The sequence below is a fragment of the Eurypyga helias genome, unplaced genomic scaffold (assembly GCF_000690775.1).
Source record: "Eurypyga helias isolate BGI_N326 unplaced genomic scaffold, ASM69077v1 scaffold18541, whole genome shotgun sequence".
Classification (NCBI taxonomy): domain Eukaryota; kingdom Metazoa; phylum Chordata; class Aves; order Eurypygiformes; family Eurypygidae; genus Eurypyga; species Eurypyga helias.
Genome location: NW_010231706.1, coordinates 1 through 23,204, shown reverse-complemented (window position 1 = coordinate 23,204; position 23,204 = coordinate 1). Strand labels below are relative to the sequence as shown.

Below are 23,204 nucleotides of genomic sequence, written 5' to 3'. Positions count from 1 at the left end.
ATTTCATTTTATATGAATATGATTTATAAAACTTGGGAAGGTATCGGAGAACTGGCAAAGGCACGATAACAGAATCAAATGAAAGAACAGATTGAGTTATTCCTTGGGCACAGAGACAAAGATTTCGTGTCTGTGACATATATTCGGAAGATGTATGCCGAAGGCCTAATGCTTTGGAAAGCTGCACAAGAGCTGCTGAGAAAAAAAACTTAGAAGTGACAGTGCTCAAGAACAAAAAGGTTCTGCACCACAGAAAAGCTTTTTGGAGCATTCAGGTGGACATGAAGAGCAGTTCATCGCTTCACTGGAAACTGGTGGCCACCTAGGACCAGTGTTTAGATGCACATTATTTATGGGAAAATGAAGGACACCTTCAGACTAGTCAACAAGGAAGAAGGACCCCATAAAATATCTGCACTACTCTTTCTGACCATGGTTTAAGCTATTGGGTCTTAACCTATTCTCATTAAAAAAAACATACAGAAGTCCATCAGGATATCTATTCCAGAAAGACGATGCTAAATAAACATGGCGAAGGGGTGTTCCTCCCTTAATGTCATCTGATGGTGTGGAATCAGCCCATCACCTCACCTCTATTTTAGAAATATAATTATAGGGACCCATAACAAGCAAAATACATTTTGCTGACCAAATATAAGTGATGGTCACACGAGGCTGGTGGTTTGGTAGAAAAGATAAAGGAACACACTGTGCTTTTTTGTAAGACAGGACACCAGGGAAAAATGCAATCAACAGAAGCAGTGGGAGCTGTTTTGCATGCTGTATTCAAAATGCAGGAAGAAAACAACACCTTACTTGTATGGAGTAGAGAAGAAAGAAATCTGCTTGTGTGCTAGAGAGAGAAGGGGAGAGATGTGATGCTTCACCTGGAAGGATGTATTATTTGGAAATATCCCACCCAGCGCAGGCCCATGCTAGCTGTCCCTGCCTGGTAGATGGGATCCACCCTCCCGTGGGGTGCGAGCATGGCAGGGGTCTGCAGGAGCTGAGGGTACATCCCAGGGACCAGAAAAATACTGCAGGTGCCCTGGGTGGAAAGTCAAGGCTCATTTGCAGGGGAGGAGAGTCTCTAACAGCAGAGACTGTGGTAAAGCTTTACAGCACAACTTCTACCCTTGCTCTCTTCTTTTTTTTACACAATTCCTGCCGGAAAAAACCATGAGAAACCAAAAGGAAAGAGGAGATGAATAAACTCATGTCACTTGTTGCCTTTCTCCTCTTTCTCAAGGGCTGAGAGGCTTCAGCACAAGCAGGTTGCAGAGATGCGTGATGTGAAGTGCGTTACCCGTTCCAGGAACCAGTGCGGGCGAGTCCCCTTCCCATCAGTCCGGATCCTCATCTTCCTGAGGGGTGCGATATCGGCGATCTCCATAATGAAACTGTCCTCTTGGCCTCGCTCAAACCTGGAGGATATGAAAGTCTGCGGAGGTTTCCTGCTGCTTTACAGCATTGCTGCATCCCAATCCCCTGCCCACGGTGCACCTTGCACCTTGACAACAGCCTCAAATTAAAAGTTTATGAGTGCAATTTTTTGGACTTGAGCTTTTCTGTCCTGCAATCACCAGCTTCTGTGATTTTTGTCAAGACAAATCCATGTAGATTTGACAGGGATTCCTCCTCCCCTGGGAAGTCAAGCCCACATGAGGCAGCTGGAGTTGTTCCAGTCAGCCCGTAGCGTACATTATCCCTGTTTGTAACCAGAACAATAGAGACTCACAGCCAGGTTTCTGCACATCGCCTTCCTCCTGGCATCTGCCCACGTGCCTGCCCTTAGCCCAGCCCAGCTAGAAGGCAAAGCAATTTTGCCTCATCTTCTTTCGCTGAGACGCAGCACATAACTTGGCATTCGCGGCCGTGATCGACAGTTGCTGCCGCTCGGCTGAATGTGGCAACCTGATGGCAAGTCGGAGCCCAGTGCCTATGTGCAGCGAGCGCAGGTAAATTGTGTTAGAGAGGAGCCAAAACTGAGCATCCTGCCCCCCACTCCTGCATGTGGGGAGTGTGGATTGGCAAACCAGCTCCGTCTTTGGTAAGAACGAGGATAGGTTTTTGAAACATGACAAATCTTAACCCTCTGCTTGGCTGCTTTGTACAGGCACAAGGATGTATGGGAACTGCTCATCCATAGCAATCAGCAGAAGGCAGAAAAAAGGAAAAACAGCTAACATATGCTTCTTGAAGACGATATTACACTGGCTAGGTCTGCAGCCACCTTACCTCCCTTGTAGCATCAGTGGTGCTGGAAAGAAACCCTTGCTCCATGGAAGTGCTGCCTCAGGCTCAATAATACTCTCTTTAGAGCAAGTGTATCTTCTAGGTTTGCCCCCAAAATACTCTGGCAGACCTCCTGTGGGCTTGGAGCTGGAAATCCAACCCTTGCTCAGTAAAAGGCAGCCAAATCCAGAGTGTCTACCATATGCACCAGCACCACTTTGCTGTTGAGGTTCCTCCTTCGTGCAAATTGCTTGTGAGGTACCCAAGAGGTTTGGAGAGTGCTCTGCGAACTGTGGGCACTGCCATAACACAGACAATCCTTAATGATGATATCTCATTCCTGGCAATGTACTCAGCCTCCTACAGCTGTGCAGTGCCAGGATACGGAGAGAAAACCATTTCTTTACCAACCTCTGCTCAGATTACACCCAGCAGCATGAATGTGATTATCCTTACACCATTATCTGAGCCTGCATAGCTGCAGATGTTAGCAATAGCAATTGGCTCCAGCCTCTCAGTTTTCATCCAGGCGTTGCTTTCCCTGCACTCCCAGAGGCATCTGGATGGGGTGTCTTGGTCCCCGTCCATTTCTAGTTATTAAGGGTTATGCCTGCTTTTTGAAAAATTCCCCTCTTTTTATTTGTCTTTCTGTGGTACCGGATACCAAGACAGTCTGTCTCACTGTGAGAAAGAGAATGTGCTTGTATGCCTGGACCAGATTAATTTCCACTTCTATTTAAGAAAAAGGTGTGACCCTTCCAGCCTGAATTATTCTATGATCAGTTTTCATTACAATCACTATTGCCTACAAAACTTCATAGAAGCATCTCATTCTGCTCCTTTCCAGGATGAGCAACTCTAAGCTAAACAGTAAGTCAGCAAAATAAACTATTATTTATCTTCAGTAAATGCTCTGTTTACAGTTTTTAAGGCTGATGCTCACCTGCTACTTCCAAGAAGTTACTGTACTAGAGGGAAGCAATTGCTGAAGTGGTAAACTGGGTGACCTGAGAGCTCTTTTCTATCCGTAAATTATATGAACACAAACATAAGCCCAAAAAAAACCCCAAAAAACAAAACCAACTGAGAAGAGAAGAAGTACCCAGAGAAGCTGACTCCCTCTATTCCTTTTCCAGGACACCGAAGCATTTATCTAAGAGATTTCATTAAGCTTTCCTACTCATGTCTGCACTCATAAATATTTCTATTGCCCAGAGGTCTTGGCAATAAAAGTAATGTAGCTAAAATTGCCTTAAATCTGTAGCAGGTTAGACAGACAGTTCTTTGGAATGCACTAAGCTGCTGTGAGTGAATTGGCACCGGATGGCCCCAGTGAAGATGAAGTGCCTTTACCATTCGGTTGCAGTGGCTGTCACCCATCCCTTGCTGCTGGCGCAAAGGCTGGCAAGATTTCCATGTACAACAAGAGCCGGGGAAGCCTGTGTTGTTAACAGCTGGATGGAGACTTGTGGGAGTGGTGTGGAAACAGGCCATATGTGCATCTTGGGACATGCATGTCCTCTGCGCAGGGTGCTAATGAGATGAGGAGAGCTCTGTACAGAGAGGAGGTATAATACAGAGTGCCTCCAGCTAGCAAGGATGTGCCCTTAATCCCCAAAGAATAGCACAGCATCCTGGGGATATTAACATATTAATAGCTGTGTTTTACATGTCTGTCTTTCTTATACAACCCCAATGAGTTTTCACCACCTTTTGCAGATCTCCTGCTGTCAGAAGACAGCCCAAGCAACTAATAGCACAAAAACTGTCTGGCCCTCTGTTATTGTGTTATCCTGGTAGCAAAGGTTATCCATCCCACCTGTACAGACAAACAGATGGGTTTTTAGGCCACATAGTTTAGGGACATCACCTTTATGGACAGCTGGAGCAAAGATGCAATCCCACCCCATGATGGGCTGGAAATATCTTGGTCCCTTTTAGAGATTTTTGGTTGATGTACCCTGATGTGAATTTTCCTTTACTTTTTTACTACACACAGTCATAGTCCATTTTCCCACCTACTAGAATTGAGTATCAGGCTTAAAATAGTGGGAGACAGATCAGATTGGGATTGCCTGGGGTCTTGGAAGGAGAATGTCACTGATAGCCAGACACAGTGGTAACCCGCGTGCATTACCCTGCGTGTTGGATGTCTTTGTGGTGGGGAGCAAGGCCACAGCTTCCTGCATGTTCTGACATGTTTTTTCTGGAGATTTTAGTCAGCAGCACCTCTGCTACATTTGTTTTCAGAGCAAACAAGTCTCGTGTTTATTACTAACTAAACATATGAAGGTTTCAAGCTTAGATGAACAAGCTTGCCCAGACACCAATCCTGCTATGACAGCTGCAAGTAAAACATCCCCCAAGCAAACACCTCCATGCAGGGAGCCTTATCTTCAATTACCCAGCCCACACGTGATGGGCAAGGCTGTGGCAGAAGAACTGCACGGCCAGGAGGCTGGGGGAAAAGTCTGAGATGAACTGTGTGTCCAAATGCTCCAGCCTTCCTGACGCTCTGTAGACTCTTTGCTGAATAAGATCAGAGGTAGTCAATTAATTAAGTTTAAGGCTGCTAAAGCCTGTCTCTAAGAGCTGGTTAGTGCCATTTGCATTCTTGCCAAAGCTTTCCATACCAAGGGAGGTGCTAGAAAAGAACAGGAGATCTTGAGGGTACGGATCATTGGCATTTGGGTTTTTTGGCTTACAGAACTGCTGGCGTCAGACTGGGATTACAGGTTTGTTATCTGCCTTTGCCGAAGAAAACATGGTATTTCACCTTTTTACTAAAATCAGAGCAGGCAGCACAGCACAGTTTGTTTCCATCTCTGCCCCGTAAGACCACATCTGGGCAGACAGATGTCATCGTGTATCCCTTTTGTGCCAGCTGCAGACATGCCAGCTCCAGTTCCAAACCCATGTGTTTGCATTAGCGTGGCGCGGAGCCCAAGCTAAAAAACCCACTTCTCAGCAGGGCACTCAGCTTACAGCTCAGGCCCTGGCAGCCCTTGCATGGCTTCTGGACCAAGCAGAACAATTGGGAGGAGCCGTCAGAGAAGCCAACACTTTTGCATCACAGAACCTTCCCACGGCAGGCAAGTGCATGTCGGTTTCTTTTTCTGTCATCATACAGTTACTCATGCATTTCCATAAAATAATGTTCATATTAAATTACTTATTTTTGCACAAAAGATGCATTTCTGCAGAAATTGGACATGGGATTTCATGCAATGTCCACAACTCCTCCTAGAGCTGATGCAGGACTTCAAAATTCATATTTTTCGTCATAACAGTTACCTCTAAAGCCACTGAGGAACAGGTTAAACAACATCTCTGCACTTGACAAGGGATGGTTCCCCTGGCTACACAGCGCACTCCTTTCCTCCGCTTTGCTAAACACATTACAGTAACAGGTACATGTGGCCCACTTCTGAATCTATAATGTCAAAGGAAGTTTGTCTTTGCGTTTCAGTGGGAACATGAGCAGCCTCGAGTGCTTTTTGACTTGACAGCAGAATCTGTTGTCACTCCACTTCTAACCAACAAAAATGACAGTTACTGTACCTGTCTCCATTTTTATCCAGCTGCATCTCCTCGGTGTTCCCATTGGATCCAAAGACAGTCATGAAAATACTGGAGTCGGTACCACCACTTTCGATGTCTCCAGTCACAACTGTGACTTCGTAGAGGATCTGGTGAGGATTTGAAAAAATCGGAAGGTCTTATTCGAACAGCTGTCCTTAACCCATGCAAAAAGCCTGGGCAAAAGGTTAGACAGGCTCTGCAGGACACCTACTTCTGTGCCAGAAATGATTACAGCATGGTTTCTTGGGTTCTCTGCACACTGTGGTTCTCAGAGGCCACATTAGAGATTGCAAATTATGACAGGACCTCCCGATGACACCAAGCTGTGTGGTGTGGTCAACACGCTGGAGGGAAGGGATGACATCCAGAGGGACCTGGACAGGCTGGAGAGGTGGGACTGTGCCAACCACCTCATGGAGTTCAACAAGGCCAAGTGCAAGGCCCTGCACCTGGATCGGGGCAATCCCAGCACAAGGACAGGCTCAGTGGAGAGTGGATGGAGAGCAGCCCTGAGGAGAAGGACTTGGGGTACTGGGAGATGAAAAGCTGGACATGAGCCGGCCGTGTGCGCTGGCAGCCCAGAAAGCCAACCGGATCCTGGGCTGGATCCAGAGCAGCGTGGCCAGGGGGGCGAGGGAGGGGATTCTCCTCCTCTGCTCTGCTCTGGGGATACTCCATCTGGAGTGCTGCATCCAGGTCTGAAGGACACTGAGCTGTTGGAGTGACGAAGGTGGGCTAAGGGCTGGAGCCCCTCTGCCATGGGGACAGGCTTGGAGAAAAGAAGGTTCTGGGGAGACCTTATAGCAACTTCCAGTGCCTGAAGGTGTCAACAAGAAAGTTGGGTGGGGGAACAGAGGGGGACAGACACTTTTTACAAGGGCCTGTAGTGACAGGACAAGAAGTAATGGGTTTAATTTGAAACAAATTGAAATTATTCCTGCAGAGGGTGGTGAGGTACTGGAACAAGGTGTCCAGAGAAGCTTTGGATGCCTCATCTTTGCCCCATGATGCAAAGAGGAATCACAGAATCATAGAAGGATTGAGTTGGAAGGGACCTTAAAGCCCACCCAGCCCCACACCGTGCCATGGGCAGGGACACCTTCCACTAGACCAGGTTGCTCCAAGCCTCATCCAGCCTGGACTTGGACAATTCCAGGGATGGGGCATCCACAGCTCCTCTTGCACCCTGTTTAGTCCAACATTGTGAATAGTTTTGGAGTCTATACATCCAAATGCTCCATACAACAGAAAAATGCAGCTACCTAATTTCTCAGGAGGATGCACACTGCTGCATTGAATGCAGAGCATTCCCAGATCTCATACATTAAGGGTATGACAATTTGTGAAACTATATTTTGTATGACTTTCACCTTATTAGCCTGACTTTGTTCAATTCTCCTGACATGTGAATAATAGATTCAGAATAAAACCTTTCAAAAGTGTGCAAGTCCCAGTAGCTGTCAGTGGCATTAAGACTTCTAGGCCTCTTAGATGTTGTCAAGACCGCACCTATGGTAAGAAGACCTCTGGATCTAAGAGGTAAAAGAATATCAAGAAATAGCCCAAATAAAATATATTTAAAATAGTGTGTTGCTAGGCAAGTTTTATTGGCCTGAATTGAGATTGCCACATGAATAAACAGTGCAAAGGAGTAATGTCATGGAAAAAAAAAATTCCATGTTAGTCCAATCCTGAGTAACCTGTCCATCACATATTCATCCACACACATTTTACATCATAGCAGATCATCATATTTGCTACAGGTGGGAGAAGAAAAACTTTTTTACAAATGCGTTAAAGTTTTTTTATGACAGTGGTGGACATGTACTAGTTTCTCTGTGTATGGTAAGACAAAGACTCTATTTAAAACACAAAGAGAGAATATCAAGCCAAGAAGAAAATTAAAATGAAATGGGTATGTGCAGATGTAAAAGAGTCAAGCAAAAGTGAAATAAAAAAACCCGTTAAGTTTCCCAAAGCTGTTAAAGGTATTAGTCTTGTCTGAGCTCTATTAAAAACAAACAAAAAAATTCAACTCAATTTCTAACTCTACCTGTTTACAAGGGTACAGTCCCAAATTCCCTCAACTAGGAGACTGATCAGAAAGTGGGATACGCACTTCTGATTTCATGTCTCAAACAATTTCCCTAATTCCCTTCAAACTTTTCAGCAGGTTTCTGGCCCAACATCACAGACAAAAATTTTAGTTAGGTGTTAGTCTATTTTTGGCATGTTTATGAATATATATATTCTGGATTATGCTTTTAAAGGAAGGCTGGATGTAAGTCTTAACATCCATGTCAATCTACAGGCAAGCCATGAGCTCACCCATAGGAGACTGGAAACCTTATCCAGGAGGTTAAACAACTGATGGGAAATTTTTAAGACACTAGGTTTTAACCTTGGCATTCAGCATGAGGGATTTTACTTTCCCTCTTAGATCAATTCTACCACCAAAACCTGAGTTGTTGAATTCTTTACAGATGCTGAAAGTATTATCACGCTTTTCTGTGTCTGGGGAACAAAAAAAGATTTCAGGAGAATATCTGTAGCTTGGCAATCAAGAGCAGTGTAACAAAAAATTAATGTCCTCTGAAAGTGTAACCTCACTGTAAACAGAAACATATCTACAGAGATTTTAAATTGCCATGCAGGTATTAAATACAGTATTATTATCCCATTCATCCAGACTGTTATTTCTGTTATAAATCTTACATCCAAAATCAGCACAGCTCAGCTTTCCAATTTGTACTTGGTTGAAATATAGCATAGCACACATTACTTCAAATTTCATGTATACGGATGAAAAGTATATATTTTTTTTCCATTGCTTATTCAAATTTAATCAGTTATTCATTTCAAAGATCAAGCTTACAAATGTCTCCATGTTTCAACAACTTCCAATTATTATTAGTTTCTAACTGAATTCAGTTTCCCTATCCCATAGCAGAAAAGATGATACGTAGCTACACTATGCAGAGATTAAAGTATCTCCACTACTCTGAAGACTTAGAAGTTATCTCCTCAAAGAAAGCACAATGGAGTTAGAATACACCGAGGTGTTCACCTTGCAGCAGCACCTGCTCTGTGGGTACCAGGTGATGCAGTGGGGGCTCCGGGTATGGGGACAAAATGAGGACACGCTGCTGAGCTGTCTCCTACCTCCTCTGCTCTACCCTGTCTATCTGCCTATGTCATGGGTGCATCCATCCAGCGTTATTAAACAGTGTTCTCAGTGGTGATAAAACTGAACCTTTCCTAAATATTTTGCTAAAGAAATAACAAAGAAACTCTCTGCAAACAGAAGGCTCAAACCACATGCAGAAGTCAAAGTATGAAAAGTGCTGACACCACCTATATCAGCACAGGTCCATGCAACAGCTAAAGATAAAGGATGAGCCTAGAGCCTACCTTGAGGCCCACATTAACACAGTCAGCATCCAGGATGTTGAGGATCCGTGAGGTCAGTCCATCGCCTTTGTCTCTGGCCAGCCAGCACTTACAGACAAAATTATACATGACGCCTTTGGTGGGCACGACGATGGTGAGCTCTTCCACCAGCCAGCAGCTCTCGGGGGTAGCACCATCGTGCCCCACCTGTGAGAGAGAGCAAGAAAAGACCTGCTGGTTAACAGGGATTTGTTCAGAGCAGAGAACCTGGTTGTGTGTTTTAAGCAGTGATGACGATATGACACTTGAGGACATGGTCTAGTGGGTACGGTAGTGTTGGGTTGATGGTTGGACTGGGTGATCTTATAAGTCTTTTCCAACCTTAGTAATCCCGTGATTCTGTGATGGACTAAGAGTGTAGACTACATACACCATCACACAAACCCCTTCCACAGTGGAATGGAGCGAGTGGTGAAATAGTTTGCGCCAATGCTGCCCAACAGGCCAGACATCAGTGTACATGGCAGCTGATGTGGGCAAGGAAGTTCAGGTCATTGGCTGCTGAGCACAAGATGCAGTGCCAGTCCCAAAAGAAAGCAAGGTAGACTGGACTGACTTACATGAAAATATGTCCTTCTTCTGCTCCTTTGACCTCTATCTACCAGTTTGCTGAACTCTGCACACCCATTTCTCCATCTTTCCAGCCCCTTCCACTGATGTTGCAACACTGAGAAGTGACTCTCCAAAGCTTCACAGCCAAATGGAAACCACAACTAGGCAATCTCCCACATGCATTATTCAAGCACTCCTTCCCTCACAAAGCCACATGTAGCCAACTGTATGTATCAGGCTGTTTCTCTGCTTCCAATCTCCTTGAACTGCAAAAGCTCCATGTTTGTATAGGAGCCAACAGATGGAGTTGACATCTGTAGTTGGTTGATTTTCAAGGACCACCTCCTCCAAACTCAAGAATGGTCCGTCCTGGAGAGCAGGAAGTCATGCAAGACTGGCAGGAAGACTAAATGGATGAATAAGGGTCTCCTGACAAAACTTAAACAGAAAAAGGAAGAATAGAAGTGTTGACAGCAGAGACAAGGGACCTGGAGAAATGTCGAGATACTGCCCACATGTGAAGGGATGAGGTTAGGAATGCCAAAGCTTACATGGAACTGAGTCTGGGAAGGGCCATGAAGGACAACAAGCAATGCTCCTACAAGTATATCAGCAGCAAAAGGATGCCGATGGTGCAAACTTCTCCAAGAAACTGCATGTGTCCTCCTAAAGATTGTGGGTAATTCATCCCAGGGCAGATTTGTAAGAACAATTATGTATCCCAGCTGATGTATGAAACTCAGTCTGCCAGTCATGCAATGAGCTATCTGTACACAAAAGGTTGAATGAGGGAGCTACCTACAGTTCATTATTTTCAGAGCAAATGTTGTTTATGTCGTCACTAGGAAAATGAGGTCCTTAGTTCTTGCTGGTTTTGGTTTTAGATTATTGGGATATTTAGGGTTGCTCAAAAAGTAATTTTTAACAGCAGGTTCATCTAGGGTAATATATCTGTGGTGACTGTTTTTCCCCCCAAAAACAAGTGATCTTTTTTATCTGACTGTCTCAGCCATCACTGCTATTAGGAGTATTATTACTATACTAATGTCTGTGCAGCTGCAGAAAATTACAGCTAACCACTAGGGAAATTCAAGTCTACAATGGATGCATTAATTCTCCGATTCCTGGCGTGTGAGGCGAATGGGAATATAACACTTTCCTTCCCATTCCCTCTCTGCCAGCTTGGCTGCCCTTCTCCAAACCCAAAACCCCTTTGAGAGTCTGCCTACATACTTTTGAGACCTGTTGCAGGATAGTGCAAATAAAGCTGTGGCGAAAGCTCAGGGTAATGGCTGAAGCAGGGACAGAGCAGCTGGAGGGAGAATTCTGACTAGCCCATTAAAGTCTGGTGCTCTTCTGGGTTTGTTACAGCCACCTCCTAAAGCATCATTCGAAGGCATTGCTAGGTACCAGACTTCCAGAGCAACCTTTCACTCCTTTGGTATCAGTGACTGTCTAGAAGAAAGGATCCTGCACATCCACTTGCCTTGGAGAACCTGCACACTAGCACATTTCCAAGGACTCCAAGAACAATGTTTTAAATTCTGGGATAAACTCATCTAGTGCTGTGTCTTCCTTATGGCTGGTCTTCTAGAGCAGAGCAGAGGGATTTGTCTTTCAAACCCAAGCAAATCTTTAGATAGACCATGCCAAAACGGTGAAGGATCCAAAGCCATGGCCACACCGTCAGCATAACCTGCATGTATATACCAATATCACAAGTTGTTTGGGCTGACGTGTTTGAACTAAGTTAGAATGGCAGAATTTCAAAGGCAGCTAGATCCTTGGGCTCTTTGAAAACCTTTGTAACTCACTCCTGCCTCCCATGGAGGGACTGTTGAGTACTTCACCAAGACTGAGCTGCACAATTTGCACCCAGCAGCTCACAGTCACATTGAAATTGAATGCAACAGTGGGGTAAAATGGGAAAAAAATTGAGTGGTAGATAGAAGGAAAAGATACCTCCCCCAAAATAAGATTTCTTGCTTATTCTGGAAGGTGCAGAGAATGTAGGAGACACCTGAGGGACTTTCAGGATCAAGTCCCTAGTCAGTGAGGGACTGGACTTGGAACACTTCACATCCACCACACTTTGTGCTGGTGATGGGGAAAGGCTCTGAACCAGAAGTGGTTTAGAAATGCAGATCAGCGCAGGACTCTTCTGATCATACCTGTGTCTCTCTACAGAAGCAGCAGTCTGGGAACAGAGACACTTTCCTTCATTAGGAGAAGGAATATTACAGCTTGTTTGAAGAACACAGTATAAAGTGCCTATACCAAACAACCTGTATTATTTATTTTCATGGCAAGGTGTCAATTAAAGTACACCAGTAGTAAATATTACATCTGTAGGCTTATGAGACAGGCATAAATGAACCCCTTTCAAATTACTTCATGTTCCACTGTTTCTGCTTTCACTAGAGTACATGTGCAGCAGGAGAATAATACCAAACTAAAAGTGCCATCACACCGCAAATCTTACAATCTTACTAAATCCTGCAGTCTGCTACCTAGGTTATACAAAGGGTTCCTGGAAACTTGATCCCAATGTTATGTTATTTGCACACGGAAACTCGTATTCAGAACTTCTTTCTTCCAGAAGCAGCCAAATGCCAAATCCGAGAACGAACTGTTCCTCACTTTTCCCAAGTCGATAACTAACAATTTTCTGCAATGTCCCTGAACACTGCAATTTTCTACAAGGAAAATATGGACTGATTCCATGGCAACCACAGCAGACTGGCACATTGATGTCACTGCTGGGATGTGGATCAGCAAGAAGAGACCTTCCAGCAGGAGCAGATGGCTCCTCCAGCCACGAACTGGCATTTTAAAAGTGAAAGGGACAAACGAGCAAGAGTTGAGGTAGACGCCTGGTGAGATCACTGAGGATAGGGATGAAAGGGTGCAAAAGAACATCACCCACATTGAAAACTATATGTTATTTCTTTTTTTAACTCTCTGCATTCCATTTGCAACCCTTAATATTCTTTCCCATTTGTAATCCTTTTCAATTTAATTATTTTCCTTGATTCTTTCTATTTGCGAGTGTTTTCTCTCTTTTCACCAATTCTCTGCCTCTTCCTCACCCTACTCACTGTCTTTTTTCCAGCAACCCTTCCTATCTCTTTCTTCATCCATCTCTTTCTGTCTCTCTGACACTGAGGGGTTATACTGGCTTTATCCTCCCTCTCTATCCCAGTCCATGGCTATTCCCATATGCACACAGTCTGGAAGAGAAGGATTTATGTACTTGCTTCACTTTCAAAGTTTGACCTAAAGATGGCTAGATAAAAAGTGACACTAAAACTCATAAAACACAGGCTCTTGGAGTGCATTAAGAAAATGGCTTGATAATAAACTAAAATATAGTATGGTTATTTCTCAAGGTGCCAGAATCCATTGCCTGAATAAAAGCTAATGGGAATGCTTCAGTCTATCAGCTGCTACAACAGGACATACAACTGCAGAGATTTTTTAATTAGTTAGGATTTCTCACTTTATATTCCTTTCACTCTTTCTGAATACACAGGCATGTGTAGGTTTACAAGTAGGTTTACTGCAACACAAGGCATGGGGTAAAAATAAAATTAAATAGACTCTTGAAGTCCTTGGATGTGGTGGGTTTCAGCTCTCGTGGGCTGGAGTAGGCTTTTGGGAGATAGAACTGCCATATGAAACAGGAATGATGTACACAAACACACTGGAAGATTCATGTGAAGTTTAAGCTCCATAATGGAAAGTCTATGCAAATTCTGTCTCCCTGAGCCATAGCAGAAAAAATGGCTCCTGTACTGAAATGTATTTGTGTACGTTACTTATGAACGATGATTAATTTCCTTCTCTATGCCTGGGTCCTCCAAGCTGTAAAAACAATTTCCATGTTTAGCTAGAAAATTACACAAGATGTGTTTCTCACTCCAGGCACAATTTATGAAACCCAACTGGAAGTAGTCTAAAAATCAATTAGGAAAAAGACTGATAGAGGACTGCATCCTAGGAACCTTCACTGCATTTGTGAATAACAGGCTTTGACTAAGAAAAAACAGTGTCAGAGAGGGGACAACATTTGAACATGTTAAAACTTTCTTATAATTCAAAATCATCTTCTGCCTCCCAAGGATCTTGATTTTGTGAGACGTAAAGCATACTTATTTTCAGGTTCAGACATGTGAAATCTCATTAGCACATCTTTGTTTACATTCCTTTCAGACACAAGTGCTAATAATAACAGGAACATGTGCCCTCTTTGGCCATGCATCTCATATGCCTCCAGCGCTTGGGCTGCATTCACAAGGTACCTCCACTTTTTTGATCTCTCCAACATCTAGGCCCCAAACAGAGAATTTCTCTACGGAGCCATCTGCAAACTCGTCTTTTCCTTCTGGGAGATCCAGCCACAGCCTCTCCGTCTGCACTTTCTGAGGACCCATGATGATGATGTACACGCGGCTGTCGGTGCTGGAGTCATATTCTGTGCCCGTTGTGACGGTGATGTGGTATGGGACCACTGCAACAGAGGTTTAATCATCAGAAAACCCACACGCATACACATTTACGTGAGACTTAAGAAAACCAGGGACACATCCCATCAGAGGGAGCAGTTGCATATGCTAAATAGCTTCACATTCCATTGAACTCCTTCAGAGAAGGGATAACCTCATGCTGCATTGGCCTACAAGTGTGCGTGAGAGACTACTTTCCCATATGCACTTGGGAATGAATTCTATGAGGGTTAATTTCCCCGGACAACCCTACTGTCTGCAAGGAGGTTTTAAGTCCAGATTTCTCCCTAATAGATGGCAGAACAGCAAAGGCATCGAATCCTTATTTACACCAAGCGACCTTCCTGCAGATGAGACTGGGCACCTAAATCTTAAATAGGCTATTAGACCAAAGCGATCTTACACTCACATTTCTATAAAGGCAAATAAATCTATGCTGACTCCAAGGTAAACCATCACTAACTGAATATCCCAGTACAACTGCAAACATTCCCTTTGTGCTTCATTCAAGGATCTCTGTGATCTATGGGGCAGCTCAGGGTTTCAGCATCCCTTTGCAAATCCAGGCAAACTATGAAGAATACTTGTATTAGAGGTAGGACACTCAAAAATGTCATACATTGCATAATAATATTGTTACAGGAAAAACCTTCAAGCCAAGGCTTGGGACTTTGCAGATTTTTCTGTGGTTTTCAGAAATTTCAGTTCAGCTGTTAAAAGGGAGGAAGTGCCAGACTACTTTCAAGTGCTCTCCCAAAGCTCATTTGGGTAAGCCAAGCGGGAGGTGCAGAATTAGACACTGAATACTCGTTTGATTTCTCAGAACATTTGTGCAGGGCTGTTCAAACCATTCTGACAAGACTCAGAGCTCTGAAGCTTGCCTCGTCACAGACTCGAAACTCAGCATGTCTTCATGGTTGCTTTTTTGATTAAAAAAAGAAAAAAAGGTTTATAAACCTTGGGGAAAAAAAAAAAATGCTTGACTTTCAAATCATCCAGGATTGACATTTAATTTTGCTTTATGATGACTAACAACATTATTTGGGTAGTGGTTGTACTAGAAATTCACATCAAGCTAAGTATATGTGTGCAATATCAGGAAAGGCATGCATTCATGCTGACCAGATCTTTTCTTACCTCTGTCCACAGGAGAACCCAAAGAGATTCATTCAGCCCCAGTTTGAGGATTTTTTGTACCAACACAAAATGAACTGGTGATTAGGCAAGGCTTAGTCTCCCTTTATGGTGTCATTTACATTTCAGTGTGTACATCAGCATAATGACATGCAATGCATTCTTCACAAGATAACCATTGGAGCTGCTGGTATTAGCAGGAGAAAGGGTTTAGCTGTAGGCAGGACAGATTTTACAAGAATGTGTTGAGGGGTCATGTTTAGAACAGCTCCAGAATCTTCTTTTAAATAAAGTATATTTTAAATAGGAATAATATTTTCTTTTATACAGATTTTACCCTGTTCTCCTGTGACAGACTGAGTTCACAGAACTTTCAACATTTCCTACTGTTGTATCCTCAAGCCAAAGTAATTGAAGCACCTATATAAAAATGAGAACTATGAGAAATTGTTAACTTTTCCCACTTTAAATAATGGATACAGAGACATAGAGTAACTCAATACCAGGCAGCAGGAAACACTGTTTGCTGTTCTTTTATCTAAGAACTAGAAAAGTGACCCTTTTTTTTATCTTCCCTCTCCATTGTCTCCCTCTTTCTTTGGGACTCCATAGCTCTACTTCTTCAAGCAAGGCAGGATGCAAAACCTGATGTACGTGGCCACAGCAGGACACCACAGGTCCTCCAGCCCATTTCCCTTTGCCCCTTGTTTCCCTAAATCTCTGGCACAGAGTTCAGGGCACGTGTTCCCACTCAGAGTGGGTTGGGTTTTCTTGGGATGTAGACCACCCAGGCCATCTCTTGCATGGAGTGGAGCTCCCACTTCAGACCCAAGCAGGTTCCTAGACAACAGGACTTTTTTCTGTGCTCCATCCTCACATCACCTCCTGCCCCTCAGAGATGTTTACGGTCTGAGCATGGAAGAGCCAGAACTGGGCTGCTCAGTCTGTCACTTCCTTTCCCAGGCACCTCCCAATACCACTTCCCCTAATCAACTTATTAACAGCTGGCTTTTTATCCAGCTCAGGAGGTGGCTGTCTGGCTTGCACAGCCCATCTTATCTGACGTTCCTTCAAGATGCAATTTGTTTAATGAGGCCATGCCACTGTGACAGAGATAGTGGTGATGACAAACTCCAGGACTCAGAGAAGGAAGACCACCCTGGCACAATGGGGATGATGGGGACTATCCCAGTTCTGCTGGAGATGAATTCTCATGGGAGATGCTGATGTTTTACTCATTATTTGTGAAACTACAAGGAATGCCAATGTGGCAGATGTTATCCATTTTCTCACCGCAGAATGAATATCAGCAGTAACATGGGAATAATTTATTTTTTATTTGAACACAATATGGGATTACAAAAGAAGCATTTCCCCAAGACACATGGGTTGCAGATCAGGTTAAACAATGTGCAGCATTATGTCTGCTTCAGAACCTGAATGTGTAGGACATGCAGCCCAGGTATCGCATCATGACAAGCTACTGTGCACCAGCTGAGCTGCAGTAACCATTAGCGTGAGTTCCCTTGGACCATGTCAGGGAAAGCTATCTTAAACTCCTAAGCCAAATTACATCATTTTACACTTGGCTTACCATGGAATTTTAAGGTAAGTTTAATTATTTTGCACTTGCTCTGGACTAAGAGCACATATACAGACAGTAACTGATAGCTGCTGCCCAGTTACTTGGTACAACACACTGTCTTAACCATATATCTAAAATCTTAACCTAAAGCTAAAAGACCCCATGTAGGATGACAGTGAACCAATTTAGATGATAAGTCATTTTCCTGGAACACAGAGGTGGTTAAACCAATGGTACATAAATACAGAGAAAAAAAGGCTGTGTGGTATTGAAGTTATAAGGAAATATTGATGGACTAGGGAAGTTTTCCACAACGGTTAACCTCAGCTAATGGACACTGATCTTCCAGGCTTTGTTCACAGCCAGGACAGAAAAAAACCTGCACAACTTTCCCACTTGATATTGCACACAGCCGAGCTAGACTAGCCTCCCTACATGGAAGCTGACCTTTGTAGACACAGGACAGAATATTTCACTTCTTAGATGCTGCAATCCAGAAACAGATTTTTCTTTCATGTTCAGCTTTGCTTTGTCTCAGGAACCTGAGCCTAAAGATTAAACTCTCCAGTAGAACCATGAACCATTTCCATCACTTATTTGAACAAAAACCTCAGTCCAGAGTTCATGGACTCCTTATCTTTCAGTGGCAGCATTTGCAGATCATCCTCTTCTGCCCAGGTATAAGACAATCCACATTATAGAAAAGAACACACTCACCTGAGTTCTCCCAGTCAAAGCTTGTTTTCTGAAAGCTGACTTAACTGTGCTCTTCCTCAGCTCCCTGTATCCCCCTCCCAACCCAACAGCTCCTGTGATGCAGCTACATCTTGTAAAGGAAAAAAACTGAAGGCTTCTAAAATTAATCACATTTAAATTCATATTAAACATTGCTGAGGCACTACTAGTCTGATCCTGAAAAGGTGAGACGGCTTAAGTGTAGAAAATAAGGTCTCAGGAAATTCAAAGTCTTCTTTGGAAACTCAGATCTAATATGTTCCATGAAGCATCATCTTGAGTAGGTCAGAGAAATACAGGAGGAGAAAAAAAAAAGCTGGTATCAGCAACAAGAGTTGCTTTAAGGAATCACATGGAAAAGAGCCTCTGATAATCCAAGGGAGGGTCTTTTGGCGACACCCCATCTGACTACAGTCCCTCTCACTGCAAAGAGCTTTGGATACTTTGAAGGACACTTCAGACAAAATTATAGAAAACTTGCATAAATTCTTCCCTGAACTCTATCAGCCCCTCCTGCTGAGAGTGTGGTGTCACTTGTCCCCACCTCTGATAAGCTGTCTGCAATGAAGTTGGTGGTGGAGGAGGAGGAAGAGGCAGCATGATTCTTCAGGTCAGTAGTTTCCTTGCTGAGGAGACCCTATGGGTGTTGTTGCCTAGCTCCTTACCCACATTTGCTGGGGTGGATGCACTCACCTAACTTTAGGCATCTAAGTTATAAGAGTTGGGATTGTAGTTACCCATAGAGGTACCCGGTGCCTTTTACCTCACCGTAACAGAAAACAACCTACCCCTGAATAACCACCTACATAATGATATTGTCACACTGTCCAAAACACCACTGTTTGGAGAACTTATGTCTGCCAGCAATAGAGAAGTAAATTCTGACCAGCTACAGCATCACAGATTTCCACAGGAGAGGAAGAAGAGGGTTGGAAACAAAAACTGAAGTTGCTGTGAACTTCATGGCTTATTCCATACTTTTAGCGTTGGAGAGCTATAGGAAAAGTGACAAACACAGAAGCGCAAGCACTGATCCAGCCTTTCCCCAAGGAAGGTGAAGGGAAACAATTTGCTGGTTTGCCTCTCCTTGCTCTTCACCAGGACAAACGCGACCTCTCAAGCACTGCAAGCCAAGGACACATGCATGCATGCAATCAAACACGGGGCTCGCTCACGTGACCCTTCTTCCGCTGCCTTGACCAAGCTGGATTTTTTCCTCTCCTTCAGGTTTGCATTGCTGTCCTGACTCGACAGGCTGAGAGACGAGTCGTCCAGGCTGTTTCGCTCGCCATCATAGCTCTAGTTTTGGAAGGCATGTACGGGAGGGTAATGTGGTTGAGTGCTCAAGTGCTGTCAGTGTTCCCACATGCCTCCAAGAACAACCTGTAGCTCCCCAGGTAGCTTTTTGCTCAGTGTGGCTCAAATAAATGTGACTTGTAATTTACTGCAGGTCATTTATTTACTCCATTCATAACCTTGACAGGCCATTTCGGATGCGTGTAATAATAAAAGAAAATATAACGAACCTAGCAGGTTAATGGTGTGTTGTGACTTTTCTCTGCTACGTGTGTGAGCAATAGCTGCAGCAAATTCAGATGGATGGGATGGTGCCAGATTTTCTTATCAGGGCACACACTGTGGTGTCAGACTAATTGACCTGGTACAGGTCAAAGAGCATAAGAGGAGGGTACTGCAAAGCTAAACGATATGAAACATCTATTGTATTTGGAGAGTCAGTGCAGAAGCATTCAGTGTCGTTGTCCAATAAATGTGAGGCTCTTACCACACTGACAGGTAATTAAAAAAACCCCAGTGATTAGCTTTTCCTCATTATGATTTAATATGAGCAACAGGGTAAGCGTGACCACAAGAATTCGTAGCACTGTCTGCTGCAATTTTAGAAGGGAGCATATGGCAATACTCATCCATGGTGTAACTCTTCTTACTTCCGTTCTGTTGTATTCAGGATGAATCTAGCCCAATTTCATTGATGATAATTTTAGTGGTAACTGTCAATTAAAATGTCACTGTATTTTGCAAAGTGGACTCCTTAAATGCAATAGACTTATAATCAGCTGTTTTATTATGCCTCACTGTATAGAAGCAAGAGAGGTCTATTAATCTCATTTGCTAATTTTAATTAGTGTATGTTCCTCGAATCTCAATTAGCTATATTAGTCCAATAAAGCAACTGAGAATGTGCAAGTAGAAATGGCATTTCTCTAAAAAAACCATTTGGTGCTTTGTGCAGTAGCAAAGAAACTGGATTTGTGTGTTTGGAACTGATGGAAGAAGTTGCTGAAAAGATAAACCAATCCAGTCCAGTGAGAATGAAGTCAAAGGACTGAATATTTTGGCTTGAGGACTTTGAATAATGAGACCTATAACTGACCTACTTTGTGGGCACCCCATGGAGAGCAACAGGGAAATTTCATAGAATCATGGAATGGTTTGGGTTGGAAGGGACCTTAAAGATCATCCAGTTCCAACCCCCCTGCCATGGGCAGGGACACGTTCCTCTATATACTCTACTGTGCATCAGCTAGGTGCTTTGGCTCTCAGCTGAAAAGTTTCACCTAGACTCCTAGATGTTCCTGTTGAAATTGCAGATTACAGAGCTAGTGATACTGGGTGGACAATGACCATATGGCCAGCACTTGTCTGAAAATCACAAACTCATTTTGGACAAGTCAAAAAGCCTAAGTCCCTAATGACCTGTCTTGGACTTCAACTAGATATTCAGTCATTAGGATTGGGATCACATCTTTCAGCCATACCGTACCTGCTCATAAAGCGTACGCTCTATCTTTTTGTCCTCTTTCTTTTTGGAGAGCCAGCGCTCACACAGGAAAATGAACGACTCCTCTGTGGTCTCATCCAGGATCTCTACTTTTTCCAAGAACCAGTCAGGACTGAACATGCTATTGTCGTGACGAATCTTGATCTTGTACAAAATACCAAGGTCCACAGCCTGTATAGTAAAGGTATCCTCCTGCAGAGTGTTCAAGAGCAGTTGCTTCTGTTAATAAGCTCTCAACAGGTTGCCTACTGGACAAAAGCAAACGGAGACTGCAGAGCACAATATGCGTTCAAATTCCATCTCACATGACTGTGTTTGGTTAAAAGCTTTGCAGCACACTATAGAAGCATCTCTGTACGCTAAAGCCATTCTGCAGGGAAGTGTTTTGAAGCCTGCTTCTGCTGAGGGAAGCTGCACAAAATTTCACTTTTATTACCAATTACAATATAGAATTCCTGGAATTTTACATCCTGTTTTTTAAGTGTAGTTAAGACTTCCCTTTCTAATCCAGTTAGATTGGTATAAACAATCCAGATTATACAATCTTTGCCATCATTATATTTTAGTCTCTCCATCTGAGGCTGTGAAAATAACTCACGGACTGACCACCAGGTACCACTTTTGGAGTCGTTTTGTCAAACATAGCTGCAGTTTAAGTCCCATCAGTTTATTGTGCTCTGCAGTGAATACAATATACACTATGTACGTGCAAATCAGTTGAGCAGAGGCTACAGGAATGAGAGGCCTCATGCCTGTGTGCTCTCAAATCTGCAGCTAACAATTCAAGAGAGTTTAAATGGACCAAGCTCATAATTTGCCCATCAGTGACTTCACAGAAATACGTATCCATTTGCTGTCGTGCCTGTCAGCTGTAATACCCAGCTGACATTCCCTAAAAAGCATTTTAAGAGGTAATGAACATGGTAAATGGAATCAATCAACTCATTCCTCATAGGAAAACTCAGACTAAAAAGACAGTCATGGATTTAGTAGGTTAAAGACTGAGAAACAGAAAGTGGTATTAACCCATTGCATTTGTACCTGTCCTCTTTCAAACTTGTTGAAGTTGGTTTCAGATTTGCTGAGTTTTCTTTCTCCTGTGTCCCCCAAATCTCCATAGATATTTAGGAAGACGTTAGCATCTGTCCCAGCACCATAGATATCTCCAGTGAACACGCTTATCTTGTACGTGTGCACTGCAGAAAGAAACAGGAATGTGATTTCTCACCAGGTGAATTATCAAGGCCAATCTTAGATACCAAATTTGTCTAAGAAAATGGTCCCCAAGCTTTTTGTTCATCATTCACTTCTTAGAGGTTTAAAATCCCATATGCTTTATCCTTCCAGGCTTTTGATAATAATCCAGAAGTTGAGGAATCAGTGGGCTGAAATTTGCTGACTTTCTTTTTTTCCATCCAATCAATCCTGTGTAACACTTTGATCACACAGTGCGCAGTTAAAATGCAAAGGCTCATTATGGTTATTACTGGATGTGATGTTGATCGAGGTGAGGGAACTCTGCACCTTTTCATACTGAGGCTCAAGGGACACACATCTGAAAACAAGTGATTGAGTGTTGTGAATTCTTAATACTCCATCTTCCATAAACAAACCCCAGCAATTCAGATGTGCAATTACTAGCAGAGTTAATGGCATGTATCTCTATAAATTCCCTAAACAGAAAGAGAATGGGTTTCTGGGTCCTTTTGCTGAGACAGTATTTAATTAAGGAAGTGATGTAGCTATACTGTTTAAGTACCTTTTCTCTTTAGCTTGTTCAGTGATGATCCAATAAAACCTCATCAAATCTTTAGTAATGTGCTTTACTAAACCTGTTAAATACTTTTATTTTTATTTTGCTACACTTTTCCCAATTACACAGGGAAAACAAACAGTTACAGAAAGCATCCTCTCCAGGAAAACAATTAGGAACGGTACAAGCCTCTGATTACCCTGCTGGCATATGAGCCCTAGAGAGTGACTCCTTTCATATCTTAGGGTAATACAAATGAGGAAGAGGACAAAGTTAGGATTCTTATTTGTACATTAACAGCTTCAAAGACAATGTATATACTGTCTCTTTCTTCTGTATCTATCTTTTCCAGTAAAACAGGGCCTATCCTGCTTCATATTCCCTGTAAGATTTTCACTGATTTCTCTAAGAAATGGATCATGACCACTCATCAGGCTAGGTGCAATGCCCTCTTTTCTGGTTTTGCTTGCCAGTTTTAGAGACTTTCAGGACTACATATAATAAAGCTAATATATAAAAGATGATCCTAAGAATACCACAAGCTGATTTTCCATGGCTGCTATTTATACTTTGTCACTGCCCAAGATGTATGAAGGCTCACAGAGATACAGAAGATACAATTCCTGTCCTAGATATTTTATATATAAAGCAGTTCACAAACTTAGCCCTACCTCCTAACCAAAGAAACCTCGAGTTATCCCCAATTCCATAGATTGTAAAACTTGTTTTAAGGCTTTGCCTTTAGAAGGAAAAAAAGAGTCATCCAGGTTAGCTAACACGTTGTAACTAATACAAAGTAAAGTAACAGAAGCCAGTAAGTTAAAGAAAATATCATGCAGGCATTTAGCAGTCATCACAGAATCACAGAATGGT

At 43.0% G+C, this 23,204-nt stretch overlaps 1 protein-coding gene across 1 annotated transcript in view; it reads right to left on the bottom strand.

The window, feature by feature from the left end:
- The window catches only part of LOC104516751 (lipoxygenase homology domain-containing protein 1-like), a gene marked incomplete at both ends in the record, with an annotated part of 33,633 nt that extends 11,859 nt beyond the window's left edge, over positions 1-21,774 (bottom strand). Inside the window, 7 exons of the mRNA XM_010161183.1 lie at positions 1,307-1,424; positions 5,797-5,924; positions 9,229-9,414; positions 14,121-14,329; positions 18,954-19,077; positions 20,561-20,770; positions 21,620-21,774. Coding sequence (XP_010159485.1) covers positions 1,307-1,424; positions 5,797-5,924; positions 9,229-9,414; positions 14,121-14,329; positions 18,954-19,077; positions 20,561-20,770; positions 21,620-21,774 — 1,130 coding nt within the window. The remainder of the gene's footprint in view (positions 1-1,306; positions 1,425-5,796; positions 5,925-9,228; positions 9,415-14,120; positions 14,330-18,953; positions 19,078-20,560; positions 20,771-21,619) is intronic.
- Between the last annotated feature and the right edge of the window lie 1,430 nt (positions 21,775-23,204).